This window comes from Pseudorca crassidens, chromosome 1 (assembly GCF_039906515.1).
Source record: "Pseudorca crassidens isolate mPseCra1 chromosome 1, mPseCra1.hap1, whole genome shotgun sequence".
Taxonomy (NCBI): Eukaryota; Metazoa; Chordata; class Mammalia; order Artiodactyla; family Delphinidae; genus Pseudorca; species Pseudorca crassidens.
The window spans coordinates 43,191,495-43,205,790 of NC_090296.1; the positions used below are offsets into that span (position 1 = coordinate 43,191,495).

The 14,296-nt window shown below is 36.9% G+C and overlaps 1 protein-coding gene across 8 annotated transcripts in view; it reads right to left on the bottom strand.

Annotated features, from left to right (window-relative positions):
- Positions 1 to 4,194: 4,194 nt before the first annotated feature.
- Positions 4,195 to 14,296, bottom strand: part of KIAA0586 (KIAA0586 ortholog) — a 106,331-nt gene continuing 96,229 nt past the window's right edge. For 7 of the 8 annotated variants that reach the window (XM_067734609.1, XM_067734611.1, XM_067734606.1 and 4 more), the window contains 2 exons: positions 11,529 to 11,594; positions 4,195 to 4,536 (listed from right to left, as the gene is read on the bottom strand). In XM_067734609.1, coding sequence (XP_067590710.1) covers positions 4,385 to 4,536; positions 11,529 to 11,594 — 218 coding nt within the window. In that variant the 3' untranslated portion in view covers positions 4,195 to 4,384. The remainder of the gene's footprint in view (positions 4,537 to 11,528; positions 11,595 to 14,296) is intronic. The other variant, XM_067734610.1, reaches the window with a different exon arrangement.

The following is a 14,296-nucleotide window of genomic DNA, read 5'->3' on the forward strand; positions in this document are numbered from 1 at the left end:
TCATCTCAATAGATGCAGAAAAAGCTTTTGATAAAATTCAACATCCATTTATGATAAAAACTCAAGAAAGTGGGCATAGAGGGAATATAACTCAACATAATAAAGGCCATATATGACAAACCCACAGTTAACATCATACTCAATGGTAAAAAGCTGAAAGCATTCCTTCTAAGATCAGGAACAAGACAAGAATGCTCACTCTTGTCATTTTCATTCAACATAGTTTTGGAAGTCCTAGCCACAGCAATCAGAGAAGAAAAAGAAATAAAAGAAATCCAAATTGTAAAGGAAGAAATAAAACTGTCACTGTTTGCAGATGACATGATATTATACACAGAAAATCCTAAAGATGCCACCAGAAAACTACTAGATCTCATCGATGAATTTGGTAAAGTTTCAGGATACAAAATTAACATATAGAAATCTGTTGCATTCCTATACACTAACAACAAAATATCAGAAAGAGAAATTAAGGAAACAATCTCATTTACCATCACATCAAAAAGAATAAAATACCTAGTTCTTTTCTTTAGTTCTTCGCAGAACTAAAAGAAAAAATTTTTAATTTGTATGGAAACACAAAAGACCCCGAATACCCAAAACAATCTTAAGAAAGAAGAATGGAGCTGGAGGAATCATACTCCTTGTCTTCAGACTATACTACAAAGCTGCAGTAATCAAAACAGTATGGTGCTGGCACAAAAACAGACATATAAATCAACGGAACAAGAAAGAAAGCCTATGCGCCTATAGTCAATTAATCTATGACAAAGGAGGCAAGAATATACAATGGAGAAAAGATAGTCTCTCCAATAAGTGGTGCTGAGGAAAATTGGACAGCTGCATGTAAATGAGTGAAATTAAAACATTCTCTAACACCATACACAAAAATAAACTCAAAATGGATTAAAGACCTAAATGTAAGACTGGATACTATAAAACTCCTAGCAGAAAACACAGGCAGAACATTCTTTGACACAAATTGCAGCAACATCTTTTTGAATCCATCTCCTAAAATAATGGAATTGAAACAAAAATAAAGAAATGTGACCTAATTATACTTAAAAGACTTTGCACAGCAAAGTAAACCATAAACAAAATGAAAAGACAACCTACAGAATGGGAGAAAATATTTGCAAACAATGCAACCAACAAGGGATTAATTTCCAAAATATACAAACAACTCACGCAGCTCAATATCAGAAAAACAAACAGGGCTTCCCTGGTGGCGCAGTGGTTGAGAGTCCGCCTGCCGATGCAGGGGACACGGGTTCGTGCCCCGGTCCGGGAAGATCCCACATGCCACGGAGTGGCTTGGCCCGTGAGCCATGGCCGCTGATCCTGCGCGTCTGGAGCCTGTGCTCCGCAACGGGAGAGGCCACAACAGTGAGAGGCCCACATATCGCAAAAACAAACAAACAAAAACCCAATCAAAAAATAGGCAGGAGACCTAAATAGACATTTCTCCAAAGAAGACATACAGATGGCCAATAGGCACATGAAAAGATGCTCAACATCGCTAATTACTAGAGAAATGCAAATCAAAACTACAATGAGGTATCATCTCACACTGGTCAGAATGGTCATCATCAAAATGTCTACAAATAATAAATGCCGGAGAGGGTGTGGAGAAAAGGGAAACATCCTACATTGTTAGTGGGAATGTAAATTGGTGCAGCCACTATGGAGAACAGCATGGAGGTTCCTTAAAAAACTAAAAATAGAGTTACCATATGATCCAGCAATCCAACTCCCAGACATGTATCTGGAAAAGATGAAAACTCTAATTCGAAAGATACATGCATCCCAATGTTCATAGCAGCACTATTTGCAATAGCCAATACAAGGAAGTAACCTAAATGTCCATTGACAGATGAATGGATAAAGAAGGTGTGGTATATACAATGGAATATTACCCAGCCATAAAAAGGATGAAATATTGACATCTGCAGCAACATGGATGGACCTAGAGATTATCATACTAAGTGAAATAAGTCAGACAAAATGATACCATTTATATGTGGAATCTAAAAAAAATGATACAAAATGAACTTATTTACAAAACAGAAATAGACTCAAAGACATAGAAAACAAACTTATGGTTACTGACAAGGAAAGTGAGTGGGGAAGGGACAAATTAGGAGTTTGGGATTAACAGATACACACTACTATATATAAAATAGATAAGCAACAAGGACCTACTGTATAGCACACAGAACTACATTCAATATCTTATAATAACCTATAATGGAAAATAATCTGAAAACGAATATAAAGTATATATATAAACTATATACACAGTATAACTGAATCAATTTCGTCTACGCTTGAAACTAACACAACTTTGTAAATCAACTATACTTCAATTAAAGAAAAAAGAAGCAGGTGGAATAAAAATATTTTAATCACAATAATTAAAATCATTTAAAATGCTTTTGCTAAAATTAAGAAACATCTTTCCCAAACAGAAAAAGTCCTGAAAACCAGAAACTGGGGCGGGGGGTGGGTAATGTTCAAAACGAAGCAGCACTTAGAAACATTTCGGCAGCTTTCGTATATCAGAGACTTGTAAGTGAACATCAAAACCAAATTATGATCCACAGAACAGCATTTTTCTTCTTCTTGTTTAATGGGAACTATTACAAGCAGACATGGCTAAAAGGCCATAGCAAAGAAAAATAGGTTCTAAAGTGAAACCTAGAGCATTTCAGTAACCAAATATCTGAGTGAAGCTTGAGGAGCTGTGACATAAGAAGAAACACGTGTGGACACATTTCTGAGTTTCCACAGGTTCTTGAATCTTCTATCTTCAGTGAGAAAAGACACTCAGACTCTAAGTTTCCCTGACAATGGGTCCTACTAGAAGTTTAAGGAATTGTAAATTGCTCTTCAGTAATTCTCAACCTTGAGTGCACATTAAAATCATCTGGGACGGTCTTTTTTCTTTTTTCATACCAATGCCTGGGTCCCACTCTGATCAATTAAATCAGAATCCCCAGATATGGAAACCAGGCATTTTTAAAGCTCCCAGAGGTTCTACTGTACAGCCAGGGCTGAGACTCACCAGAAAAATGCTGAGAAAAGTCAAGGATGACTATTGTTACTGTGTTTGAATTTTAGTTGTCACAGAAAAAATTTTTCAGAGAGATAAATGTCTTTGCTAATGCTAGGCTGCCCTTCTTCTTACATGCTTACCGTCCAGTGTAGGATGCTTATTAAACCCCTCAAGATAATGACATCCACCATTAATTGAGCACTTACGTGGTGCCAGGCACCATGGTGGGTGCTACCCCCAACACAACTGATAATCCCCAGTATCCTGCAAACCAGGTATTAAACCCATTTACCCAGGCAGCTGTGAAGGAGGGGTTTATTTGCCCCATCACAGACCAAGGTGAAGAAACTGGAATTAGAACATACATGTGTCTGATTACAAAGCCATGTTTTATTTTCTTTTAATTTTATGTATTTACACTTTTAGAGTTAATCCAATCACATTTCAGAGGCTTATATACTATAAAGATTTATAAGGTGTACATGTAAGGTATATAAAAATCCACAGTAAATACAGTCATACCTAACTCCTGTCACTCAACCTCTCTATCACCTAGCCACTCAATCTCCCCCCTTGGAGACCAAGTTAGCTGTTTTTTGTCTATCCTTCCAAAGATATTTAATGGATACATAAGCAAATATGTGTATGTAAGCATATGTGTATATACATGCCATATATTTGGATTCCTCCCACCTCATTTTAAATGATGGTAGCATAATTCATACACTATATTGCACATAGCCTTTTTCACTTTAACAATATATCTCAGATATGTGGTATATATATATATATATATATATATATATATATATATATAAAATGGAATATTACTCCGCCATAAAAAAAAAGAAACATTGTCATTTGCAGTAACGTGGACAGACCTAGAGATTATTATGCTTAATGAAATAAGTGAGACAAGACAAATACTGTATGACACCAATTATATGTGTAATCTAAAAAATAATACAAATGAATGTATATATAAAAGAGAAACAGAATAACCTTGAGCAACTTAATTTCATAACTAAGTACAGATAATTATATCTGTAGAATAAATTTTTAGATGTCAAAAGTTATGCCCTTTCCACTATTCTACGCTGCCTCAGGATTCTAAGAAATAACACAGACTCATGATGATATCCATTTAAATTATTTTATTTTAAAATGTCACCTAAATACCCAAATTACACTTTTCATTTTAATAAAAAATTAAAAATTGTTTTTCTGAATATGTTGAAGGACCAAAAGGGTCTGAGAGATAGTTTTATGCCAGAGAAAAATGACCTCAAAACCAGCAGCACAAATACTGTACTGGCTCTCACTTTACATTCAGAAGGTATCTGTTCCCGAGGACTCTGTGTCCCCCTGGACAGTGCTGATGCTCAGAGACTGAGAGCGGTCCTCCAGGTTCACTGAGGCTGGTGTCACGGACATCTTGGCAGGTGATGTCTGCGAAGTGAAGAGTGGAACTGCTTTACCACCTGTAAAAAGGAGAAACTCCTTCAGCTAAACAAGTGTACCTGAGTATTTACGTGCCTTAAATTTTCCTAAATAATACTGGAGATCAAAAAAGGATTGCATTTGCGATAATTTCTTTTCTCAAGGTGCTCAGAACTTGTCACAGAGGTAAGATACACCCTCCTTTCCACTTCCACCCCTGAACAATTAAGAAACAACATTTTAGAAGTATATGTTATGATCTGAATGTTTATGTCTCCCCAAAATTCATATGTTGAAATCCTAATGCCTAGTGTGGTGGTATTAAGAAGTGTGGCCTTTGGGAGGTGCTTAGGTCATGAGGATGGAGCCCTCATGAATGAGAGTAGTGCCTTTATGAAAGAGGCCCCAGAGAGTTTGCTAGCCCCTTCGACCATGCTAGTCCTTCGACCATGTGAGGACACAGGAATCAGGAAGAGGTACCTTGATTCTGGATGCCCAGCCTCCAGACTGTGAGAAATAAATTTCTGTTGTTTAAAAGCCACTCAGTCTATAGCATTTTATTATAGTAGCCTGAATAGACTAAGATGGTATACAAGTGCCCAAAGCTGTGGTACAGATGATAAATGCTAGGTAAGACCAAGTCAGGGAGGCAGTTTGAAATGAAGAATTCATTAATATGTTTAAAAAAACCCAGAGTTGACTACATATATATATCTATCTGCATATACCCTAATTCACTCCTCTAAGTTTAAAAAGCACATTGCCTAAGAGCATAAAGAATGCCAACTTGGTACTATTTAAGACCACAAAAATCCTCATTTCAAATTTCATGTACTTACCATATATACATAATAATAAGCATCTTAAAAGTAAATTATCCTAAATAATCTTCAAGACATCTCTGAGTCAAGAGTCATAGTAATTTTTCTAAAACTCCTTTATACTTTTAAAATAGTTGCCACAGTAATAAAGTGAAATTTTCCATCAAGTTTTTATAGGGACCACAGTAAAAGTAGTCAGTTTTGGAGATTCAATGATGACTCAATCACAGCTGTTCAAGATGATCAAAATACTTGTAAAAGAAAAATTCCTTTCATATTAGGAAGTCTAACAAAGACTATTTTAATATACCGTTCCTTTTTGTTACTTGTATCAATTTATTTTTAATAAAAGAGGAAAGAGAAATAAGATTTCGTATAATTATAGCAGTACTACAAACTGTAATGCAACAGCATAATCCTTTAAGAAGAAAGCAATTATTATATCAATTTAAATAGAACAAATATTTTAAATAGGAAAAGACTTGTTGAAATTTAGCTCTGTCAGGATATGATAAAAACTAAAATTAAGAAACATTGTTTATAAACTTATGGTTCATTCAGTACTTGTAGTCTCTGTGTCTGGAATGATACCAAACACATTTTAAATGCTGAAAAAATATATATTAAATAAACATTCAAGGGACTTCCCTGGTGGGGCAGCGGTTAAGAATCTGCCTGCCAATTCAGGGGACGCGGGTTTGAGCCCTGGTCCGGGAAGATCCCACGTGTCGTGGAGCAACTAAGCCCATGCGCCACAACTACTGAACCTGTGCTCTAGAGCCCGCAAGCCACAACTGCTGAAGCCCGCGCACCTAGAGCCCGTGCTCTGCAACAAGAGAAGCCACCGCACTGAGAAGCCAGCACACCACAACAAAGAGTAGCCCCCGCTTGCTGCAACTAGAGAAAGTCTGAGCGCAGCAACAAAGACCCAACGCAGCCAAAAATAAAAATAAATTTAAAAAAGAAATAAATTTAAAAAAAAGAAACAATAAGAACTTCTTTTAAAAAATCTTCATAGGGGCTTCCCTGGTGGCGCAGTGGTTGAGAGTCCGCCTGCCGATGCAGGGGACACGGGTTCGTGCCCCGGTCTGGGAAGATCCCACGTGCCACGGAGGGGCTGGGCCCGTGAGCCATGGCCGCTGAGCCTGCACGTCCGGAGCCTGTGCTCCGCAACGGGAGAGGCCATAACAGTGAGAGGCCCGCGTACCGCAAAAAAAAAAAACCTTCATAGGACATAAGCATTGTTTAAATATTCTGACATTTTACAAAGCCATGATACAGAATACACAAAATAAACAAGAGAAGTATCCAAGATCAGAGCTTACCTCGTCAATAAAGTAAAAACCAATACAGGCTATAACTAAGGCTTGAGAGCAAAATTAATTTTCAACCTGTACAATTAAATGTTATCTTCCCCCGATTAAGAAAAATTCCATTCCTTGCATTACTTACATATCTGTCAAAAACTACACTGATGCCAGATATTCTTCTTTTCTTTGTTATCCAGTTTCACAAAACTGCTTTACATGTGCCTTTATTTTCTACTCTGCACATTAAATTACTGATTAAATTGTTCAGTGATGTAACAAGAGCTATAACTATTTTTTATTTTGGACCTTGAAGAAGTTTCCAAGTCTCAAGGAACATATTAAATTCAATTATTGTAAAGTTATGCTATTTCTTATAGTTACTGCCTTAGATTTATACAGCAATTAAAATTTTGCAAAGATCTTTTGCCCATCATATTATCTCATCCTAACAGTAATTCTGGGAGGCAGACAAGGTAAAGGTAACTGAGGCACAGAGATGTCAGAGAGGGCTGTTCCGAAAGCATATGCTCACTAACTAAACATCTATACAAGCCTACTGTATGTGTGGAGCTAAGACGGTGTAGAGAAGATGATACACAGGTGAAAAAGAAATAGTCCTCATCTTCAAGAAGCTTAAAACCTAGTAGTGGAGATAAACATGTAGAGGAATACTTGGTTTAAATTAGGTGGAAGTAGCAGGTGAGATAGGACTTAAAAGATGTGGAAGGCAATGAAGAAAAAGAGGACAACAAAATAAATGATGACAGAAATAAGAGAAGGACAAAGAAAGGTGAATAAAGAGAAAATAGAGGAACACAAAAGGAAAGTGTTAGATAAGTAGGAAGAGACCCAAGAATGAAGAGTCACACAAGGTAAGAGTCACACAAGGTTTTCAAAAGAGTCTAGTATAATTCACCTAATTCGTAATTGGTAGAGCTGAGACTACAACTCATTGCTTTTTGCCTGATACCAAATACCTTAATTATCCACATAAAAAATTAGTACTTTTAAAGGTTGTTGAGGGAAATTCCATTTTAGTAGTGGTATGTAATGGTAGGGGCAGCTAAGGAGAGGAGCAGTGATGAAGTTTCAAGCACAAGTCCCTTTATGATCAGTCAAGTCTGGGGTCCAAATGAGATCTATTGTTCAGTCACCTGGGAATGGTCCCATCAAGACTGTCAGTGTGAGGTTTTCATGTGGGAAGGAGTAAAAGAGGAAGGGGGAGGAACAGAGCATGGATTCCATAATAGGGCAGGACTAGGCTCATCCATTTGTTAACTCAATAAATATCAACTGAACACCTATGTGCCAGGCACTGTTCTAGACTCTGGAGATTTCGGCAGTGAAGAAAACAAAGGCTCTAATCTCACTGACATCATATCCCAGCTGAATGTGAAGGGCAAATGACAAACAAGTAAGGAAACAAACATATATTATGTCAGGCAGTGATGAGTGCTATAATGAAAAATAGGTAAGGGGTATGAGGGAGAATGAGTGATAAGGGACTTTTGGAAAGTTACATAACTTCTCTAAACCCTCATTTCCTCATCTACAAAATAAAGGTAAGAGTACCTACCTCAGAGGGTTTTATGCGGATTAAATGGGATAATGCATATAAAGTGTTTTGAATAGTGCTGGCAAATCAAAAGCACTTAAAACAGATTAGCACTTACTTTTATGGAACTGGAAAGAAATTATCCTAAGAGGCAATGACCCTCAGAGTGGGCTGCAAAAGGCAGTCGACTTAGGAGAGAGGGATAAGAATGTGTCACTGAAATACACTAAGAAAAAAAACCCACAGCTTTAGAAGGCCTCCAAATAATTAGGCTACGTTTAACTCTAGTAACTGAGTTTTTTTTGGTTGTTTTTTTTTGCGGTACGCGGGCCCCTCACTGTTGTGGCCTCTCCCGTTGCGGAGCACAGGCTCCGGATGCGCAGGCTCAGCGGCCATGGCTCACAGGCCCAGCCGCTCCGCGGCATGTGGGATCTTCCCAGACCGGGGCACGAACCCGTGTCCCCTGCATCAGCAGGCAGACTCTCAACCACTGCGCCACCAGGGAAGCCCTAGTAACTGAGTTTTAATCAATGAGTTATATCAATAAAATACATCACCTTATCTAAAGGTGTTTGTTAATGTACATTTTGGAAAGGTTTTTTGAAGCGCTCATTTACACAAGCTAAACAGTCACAGTTTTAGAGCTTTAAAAGAGAACTTTTTAGACTGGAAACGTTTTTCAAAAGCATCACTGTTAACAGGCAAAAAGAGTCACATTCATATGCAGTTATGGTCCTCACAGAGTTTAATTTGTTTTTAAAGAAAAGACATAATATCTTAATAAATCATCATTAAAGCAAACATAAATTTTCTACCTATATTAAATGTAGTTTGATGCTTTCAAAGTTTGACTTTTTAACTTTCCACAGTCATGTCATTACTCTATGATGTAATTGTTTCAACAGCTGTTTTCAGATTTGTTTTTAAAAAAGGGAGATTATTCCTTGATTCTGTGGGTAGGCAGTACGTCATTTAACCTGGCATGCATTTAAGCAGGAGATGTCACTGAGCGAGACCATGTATTTGAAGCATCCTAAGTCGTATTTGTAAAACTCTTTAGGCATTTGAAATTCAATTTTTTTGCTTTAAAAATATTTAAAATTCATAAAGAAATTTTGTTTTCTATTCTTTGATTGTAAGACTAAGGAACAGAAAATCTAAAACTAATTTATTCTAAGTAATAAAGTAATAATACAAGATTTTTTATGTCCATTTAAGAATTTGCCTGTATATCACATGTGTATTTTTAAAAATACATATACAAAACTTTCTAAAAGCTTTTTAGGTTTAGATAATCCATTTCATCAGCAGGTTTTAGATTCTGACTCTAATCTTCAAACAGTTGGTAACCCATTATTATGTCTCTGTTATTTGCAAACTGAGAGGAATCCAAACAGAGTATTCTCTCCTAAAACAACAGGAGACAAGCAGAGAAAAGAAGTAAAAAATTCCTCAGTAACTTCACAGAAGAATGCAGCACTGCACACTCCCTACTCAGATTCAGTAACTGCACATGGCATAAGCCACATAAACTTATGGGATTCTTCTATGAGTTGACGAATAGATAGTATAGTGACTTTAAATTGCCTGGATTTGGGTATTTCTACATGCAGATCAAGATGAGTTTCTTATACACTGCACATTTAAAAATAAAATTAAAAAGGAAACAAAGGTAATAATCTTTAATCAAGTACCCGAAGGATCTGAATCCAGAGTCCATGGATGGGTGACCCAGGATCTATTTGTGAATACCCTGAAACCATATGCAAATTATTTTCATATAAGTACAGTTTGGAAAGGAGACAGGTAGTCATAGCTATCAATGTCTCTAAGGGGTCTGCGGACCCTAAATACTCAAGAACATGTGCAGATGAATTACACTCTCAGTTGTTTTCCCAGCCGTAGTGGTGAAATACAGGGGTTCCTCTCCTGTTAACTGCGGATGCCTTATTCTCTGAAGGCAATGTTACTGCAGCACATAGGAGACTGCACTGTAATTATTTATGTGTCTGTCACTTCCACTGGACAATATATTCCTTAAGAGCATGGACTGCAACTTACACTCATTGTCTTCCGAGTGACTAGTACAGTAGGTACACACTAAGTATCTGTGACCTTATCTCTTGTATTACTGTTATTTGCTTGTGGGTCTGTTGCTCCTGTTAAATGTGCCCCATGAGGACAACAACTTTGTCTTGTTTACGTCTGCATTCTACAAAGTTGTAGCATAATGCTAGGTACACACTGGGCCTTAAAATGATTGCTGAACCAAACTGATTTGTTTCTACCTAGAGAGTCTGTGGTTCCTTATGGCTACCAGCTTGCTTAGACTCATCCAGTCTTTAAAATCAACCCTGAGTTCCAGCAAAACAGTTGCTTCCCAGATGTCTATGAAAATGTTACAGTATTTCAGCTGTGTTTTACTGAGTTCTTGAAGCATTTTTTCCTGTCCACCGTGGGTTCATCTACTCTTGCTTAAATTCCTTGTTTAAGCAGCTGCTAAACTATCCTGCTGTATTCAATTCTCCTCACATACTTAACCCAGCCCTACAGATTTTGCAACATCATAGCTTCAGTGCTTGAGAACAAATACTACAAGCCTTGATGAAGAAGATGCCTGGTCATTTGATGTTAAGTATATAGTATGTAAAATGAGATTTGCCTCCGCTTTACAGAATTAGTCAGTATTAAACATTTCTTTCCTTACTTTCATGTTTAAAAGAGTGATTTAAAATGTTACTATAATCTCATCCCAAAATGTGTTTTAGAAATAAACACCCTATTACATTTTTTAAGTTTACTATTGCTTCTGTTTTTTAAGTGAGTTGACAAATGCTTATTTTAAAATTTATAATTTAAGATAAAAATACAGCAGTTCCTATAGGAAGAATAAATGTATTGGCACCTGTAAAAACAAGTCCAAATCTTTTTTTCTCCAAAAAGCAATAGTTAACGTGAAAGATTTGTTTCTTCTTATGCCAGGTTCCAGCTGCTTCACTTTGTTTAAAACTGACTTCAAAGTTTAAACAGTGTCCTGTCCCAACAAATAACCTCCCCCAGATGGAATTATCTCGAGTACTAGCCTCAGTGCTCTGAATACCACACCTGCAGCCTTTTAATTCAACATTTTATAAACTTTCCAAAAGGAAATGATAGATTTTTTTTTGTCTCCTAACTTTTGGAGAGTTGAGTTTAGTGCATGAAGGGAGTTCTATACCTGGAGTAAGTTTATAGATATTTTAAAAGAATAAAAAATTGGAATTATTTTCTCTACTGTGTTGATTATTATGAGAGAAAGAAAGAAGGAAATGAAAAAAATCTGAAACTTTTAAAGTAAAAAATCTTACCTGTAAATACGGATGCTAGGTACAGATTGGGCTCAATTTGTGTCCGATCCATATCACCTGGTGAAGCTACAGTTAAAAAATTTTTTTCATAAGAAAATCAGTTAAGCATAGAAATAATCATGATTCATTCCTGCTATTAAAAAAAAAAAAACAAAACCCACAAACCAAATGCACTCCCACAGTTACTTTCATAAAACCAGGCAAACAGAAGCCTGACCTTGTGGCCTTAATATAAAGAAGGAAGTTAAACAGCTGAATTTTAATGACCGCCAATAGAATAATACTTTAACCTAATAGATTATTATCTTTATGCATCGAAGATTAGGGAAAGGGGGAAACCAAGGATCATGAAAGAATTTGCATAATTATTTGTATTTAAAAAGAGAAACTCATGGGCCATTTCTTCCAAGGCTAAAAGTTTTCACAGATTCTCTTACTTAAGGATTTAATCATTATAAAAAAAAGTTTAGAATTTCCCTTCTCCCTAGGCCAGCCTGGGGCATATTGCCCAACACAATCCATGTGAAAAAAACAGTAAAGTTGTCAGGGAGCACAGAAGAACACTACCCTGTTAAACCAAAGCCAAATTTTAATATTGAAATGAAATAGGCTGGGGAAAAACTCTTTTTATAGCTAGAGAATTATAAAGCCGAGAAAAGTTAAATAACTGAAGAGAGAAACCTGTGGTACATATAGTTCTCAGGCCAAAAAGATACACTGGGTGCCTAAGGCATATGGCCCAGTTGATGGCATGCTGTTAACCTCTGCTCTGAAATATAGTCAGTTACTGTTAATAACCACTGTTATTCAGAATGATTCAGAAAAAATTTACAGTATGGTATAATCAGTATTTTCTGATTTTCTCTAAGATAAAAATCAGTAATCTCTCAAGCTTCCTTTATTTCACGAAAATTTCAGGTGGATTTGAAAGAAGATAATTAAATGAAAGTGATTTTAAGCATTACATAGTTCACTAAGCCAAGCAATATATTCCCACTGGTGACAAACATTCATGTTAAACTATTGTAGTTACGCTGTAGGAAACACATATTTAAATGTTAAAAAATTAAATGCAGGGCTTCCCTGGTGGTGCAGTGGTTGGGAGTCCGCCTGCTGATGCAGGGGACACGGGTTCGTAACCCGGTCCGGGAAGATCCCACATGCCGCGGAGCGGCTGGGCCCGTGAGCCATGGCCGCTGAGCCTGCGCATCCAGAGCCTGTGCTCCGCAACGGGAGAGGCCACAACATGAGAGGCCCGCGTACCACAAAAAAACACAAAAAAACAAAACAAAACAAAACAAAAAATTAAATGCATAACAGTTTGTACCTCTTAATCCCTTACACCTATGTTGCCCCTCCCCTCTCCCCAATGGTAACCACCAGTTTGTTCTCTCTGTGAGTCTGTTTCTTTTTCGTTATATTCACAAGTTTGTTGTATTTTTTAGATTCCACATATAAGTCATATCATACAGTATTTGTCTTTCTCTGTCTGACTTATTTCACTTAGCATAATACCCTCCAAGTCCGTCCATGTGGTTGCAAATGGCAAAATTTCATTCTTTTTTATGGCTGAGTAGTATTCCACTCTGTGTGTGTGTGTGTGTGTGTGTGTGTGTGTGTGTGTACACACCACATCTTTTTTATCCATTCATCTGCTGAGGTACAAACTATTATGTATAAAATAAGCTACAATGGTATATTTTACAACACAAGGAATATAGCCAATATTTTATAACTATAAATACAGTATTACCTTTAAAAATTGTAAATCACTATATTGTACACCTGTAACATAATATTGTACGTCAACTATACTTCAATAAAAAACTTAAAGGCAATACAGATCAATGAAGAAAAATTAAAGCTTAAAAAGTATAGTTTTAGAAGAAAATATAATTTTATAAGGGTAAATTTGTAGGCGAATACAAATTACTTATACACTGATAATCTGAAAATTGACCCAAATTGAGCATCTGATTTTGATAGTTTCTAAAAAAAAATCTTTAAATACATTTTTTAAATCTTTAAAAGCATTAAAAGTGCTTATTATGATGTTACTATTAGACACTATCTACATTCACTTCCCCCTCTGCCTTTAAGTTTCTGAGCGTTAGCAGTGAGAGAAGTCACTGCTAGGCACCTTTCAGATTCTATATAGCACCTACAGTACAAACATGGAAGCAGAGGTATCAGTACCACCGCAGAGGCCCCCTCCACTGAAGAACCATTTGTTTGTAGCAAGTAAATTAAATGGCAGTCTTCTCTGAGGTGGTTGCCTGGAAGCCCAGAATTCAAACTAATCTATTGTATTATAGTAAGAAATAAGCAACAGCATCCCTTTCAGACTAAACAAAACTGGGTGGAAACTAAGAAAAAGAAAAAGAAAACCTACCTTAGGTCTAGCTAGGGTTCAATTAAAAAATTTTTTTAAAATACCTTTTATGTGTCCATCCTTATTATACTAGGTGCTGTGAAGGCCACAAAGAGTAAGACATTTTTGTCTCAATCCTCCTTAACTGGAGGACTTCCCTGGTGGCACAGTGGTTAAGAATCCACCTGCCAATGCAGGGGACACGAGTTCAATCCCGGGTCCGGGAAGATCCCACATGCCATGGAGCAACTAAGCCCGTGCACCACAACTACTGAGCCTGCGCTCTAGAGCCTGCAAGCCACAACTACTAAGCCCATGCACAGCAACTACTGAAGTTCACATGCTCTAGGGCCCGTGTGCCGCAACTACTGAGCCTGAGTGCTGCAACTACTGAATC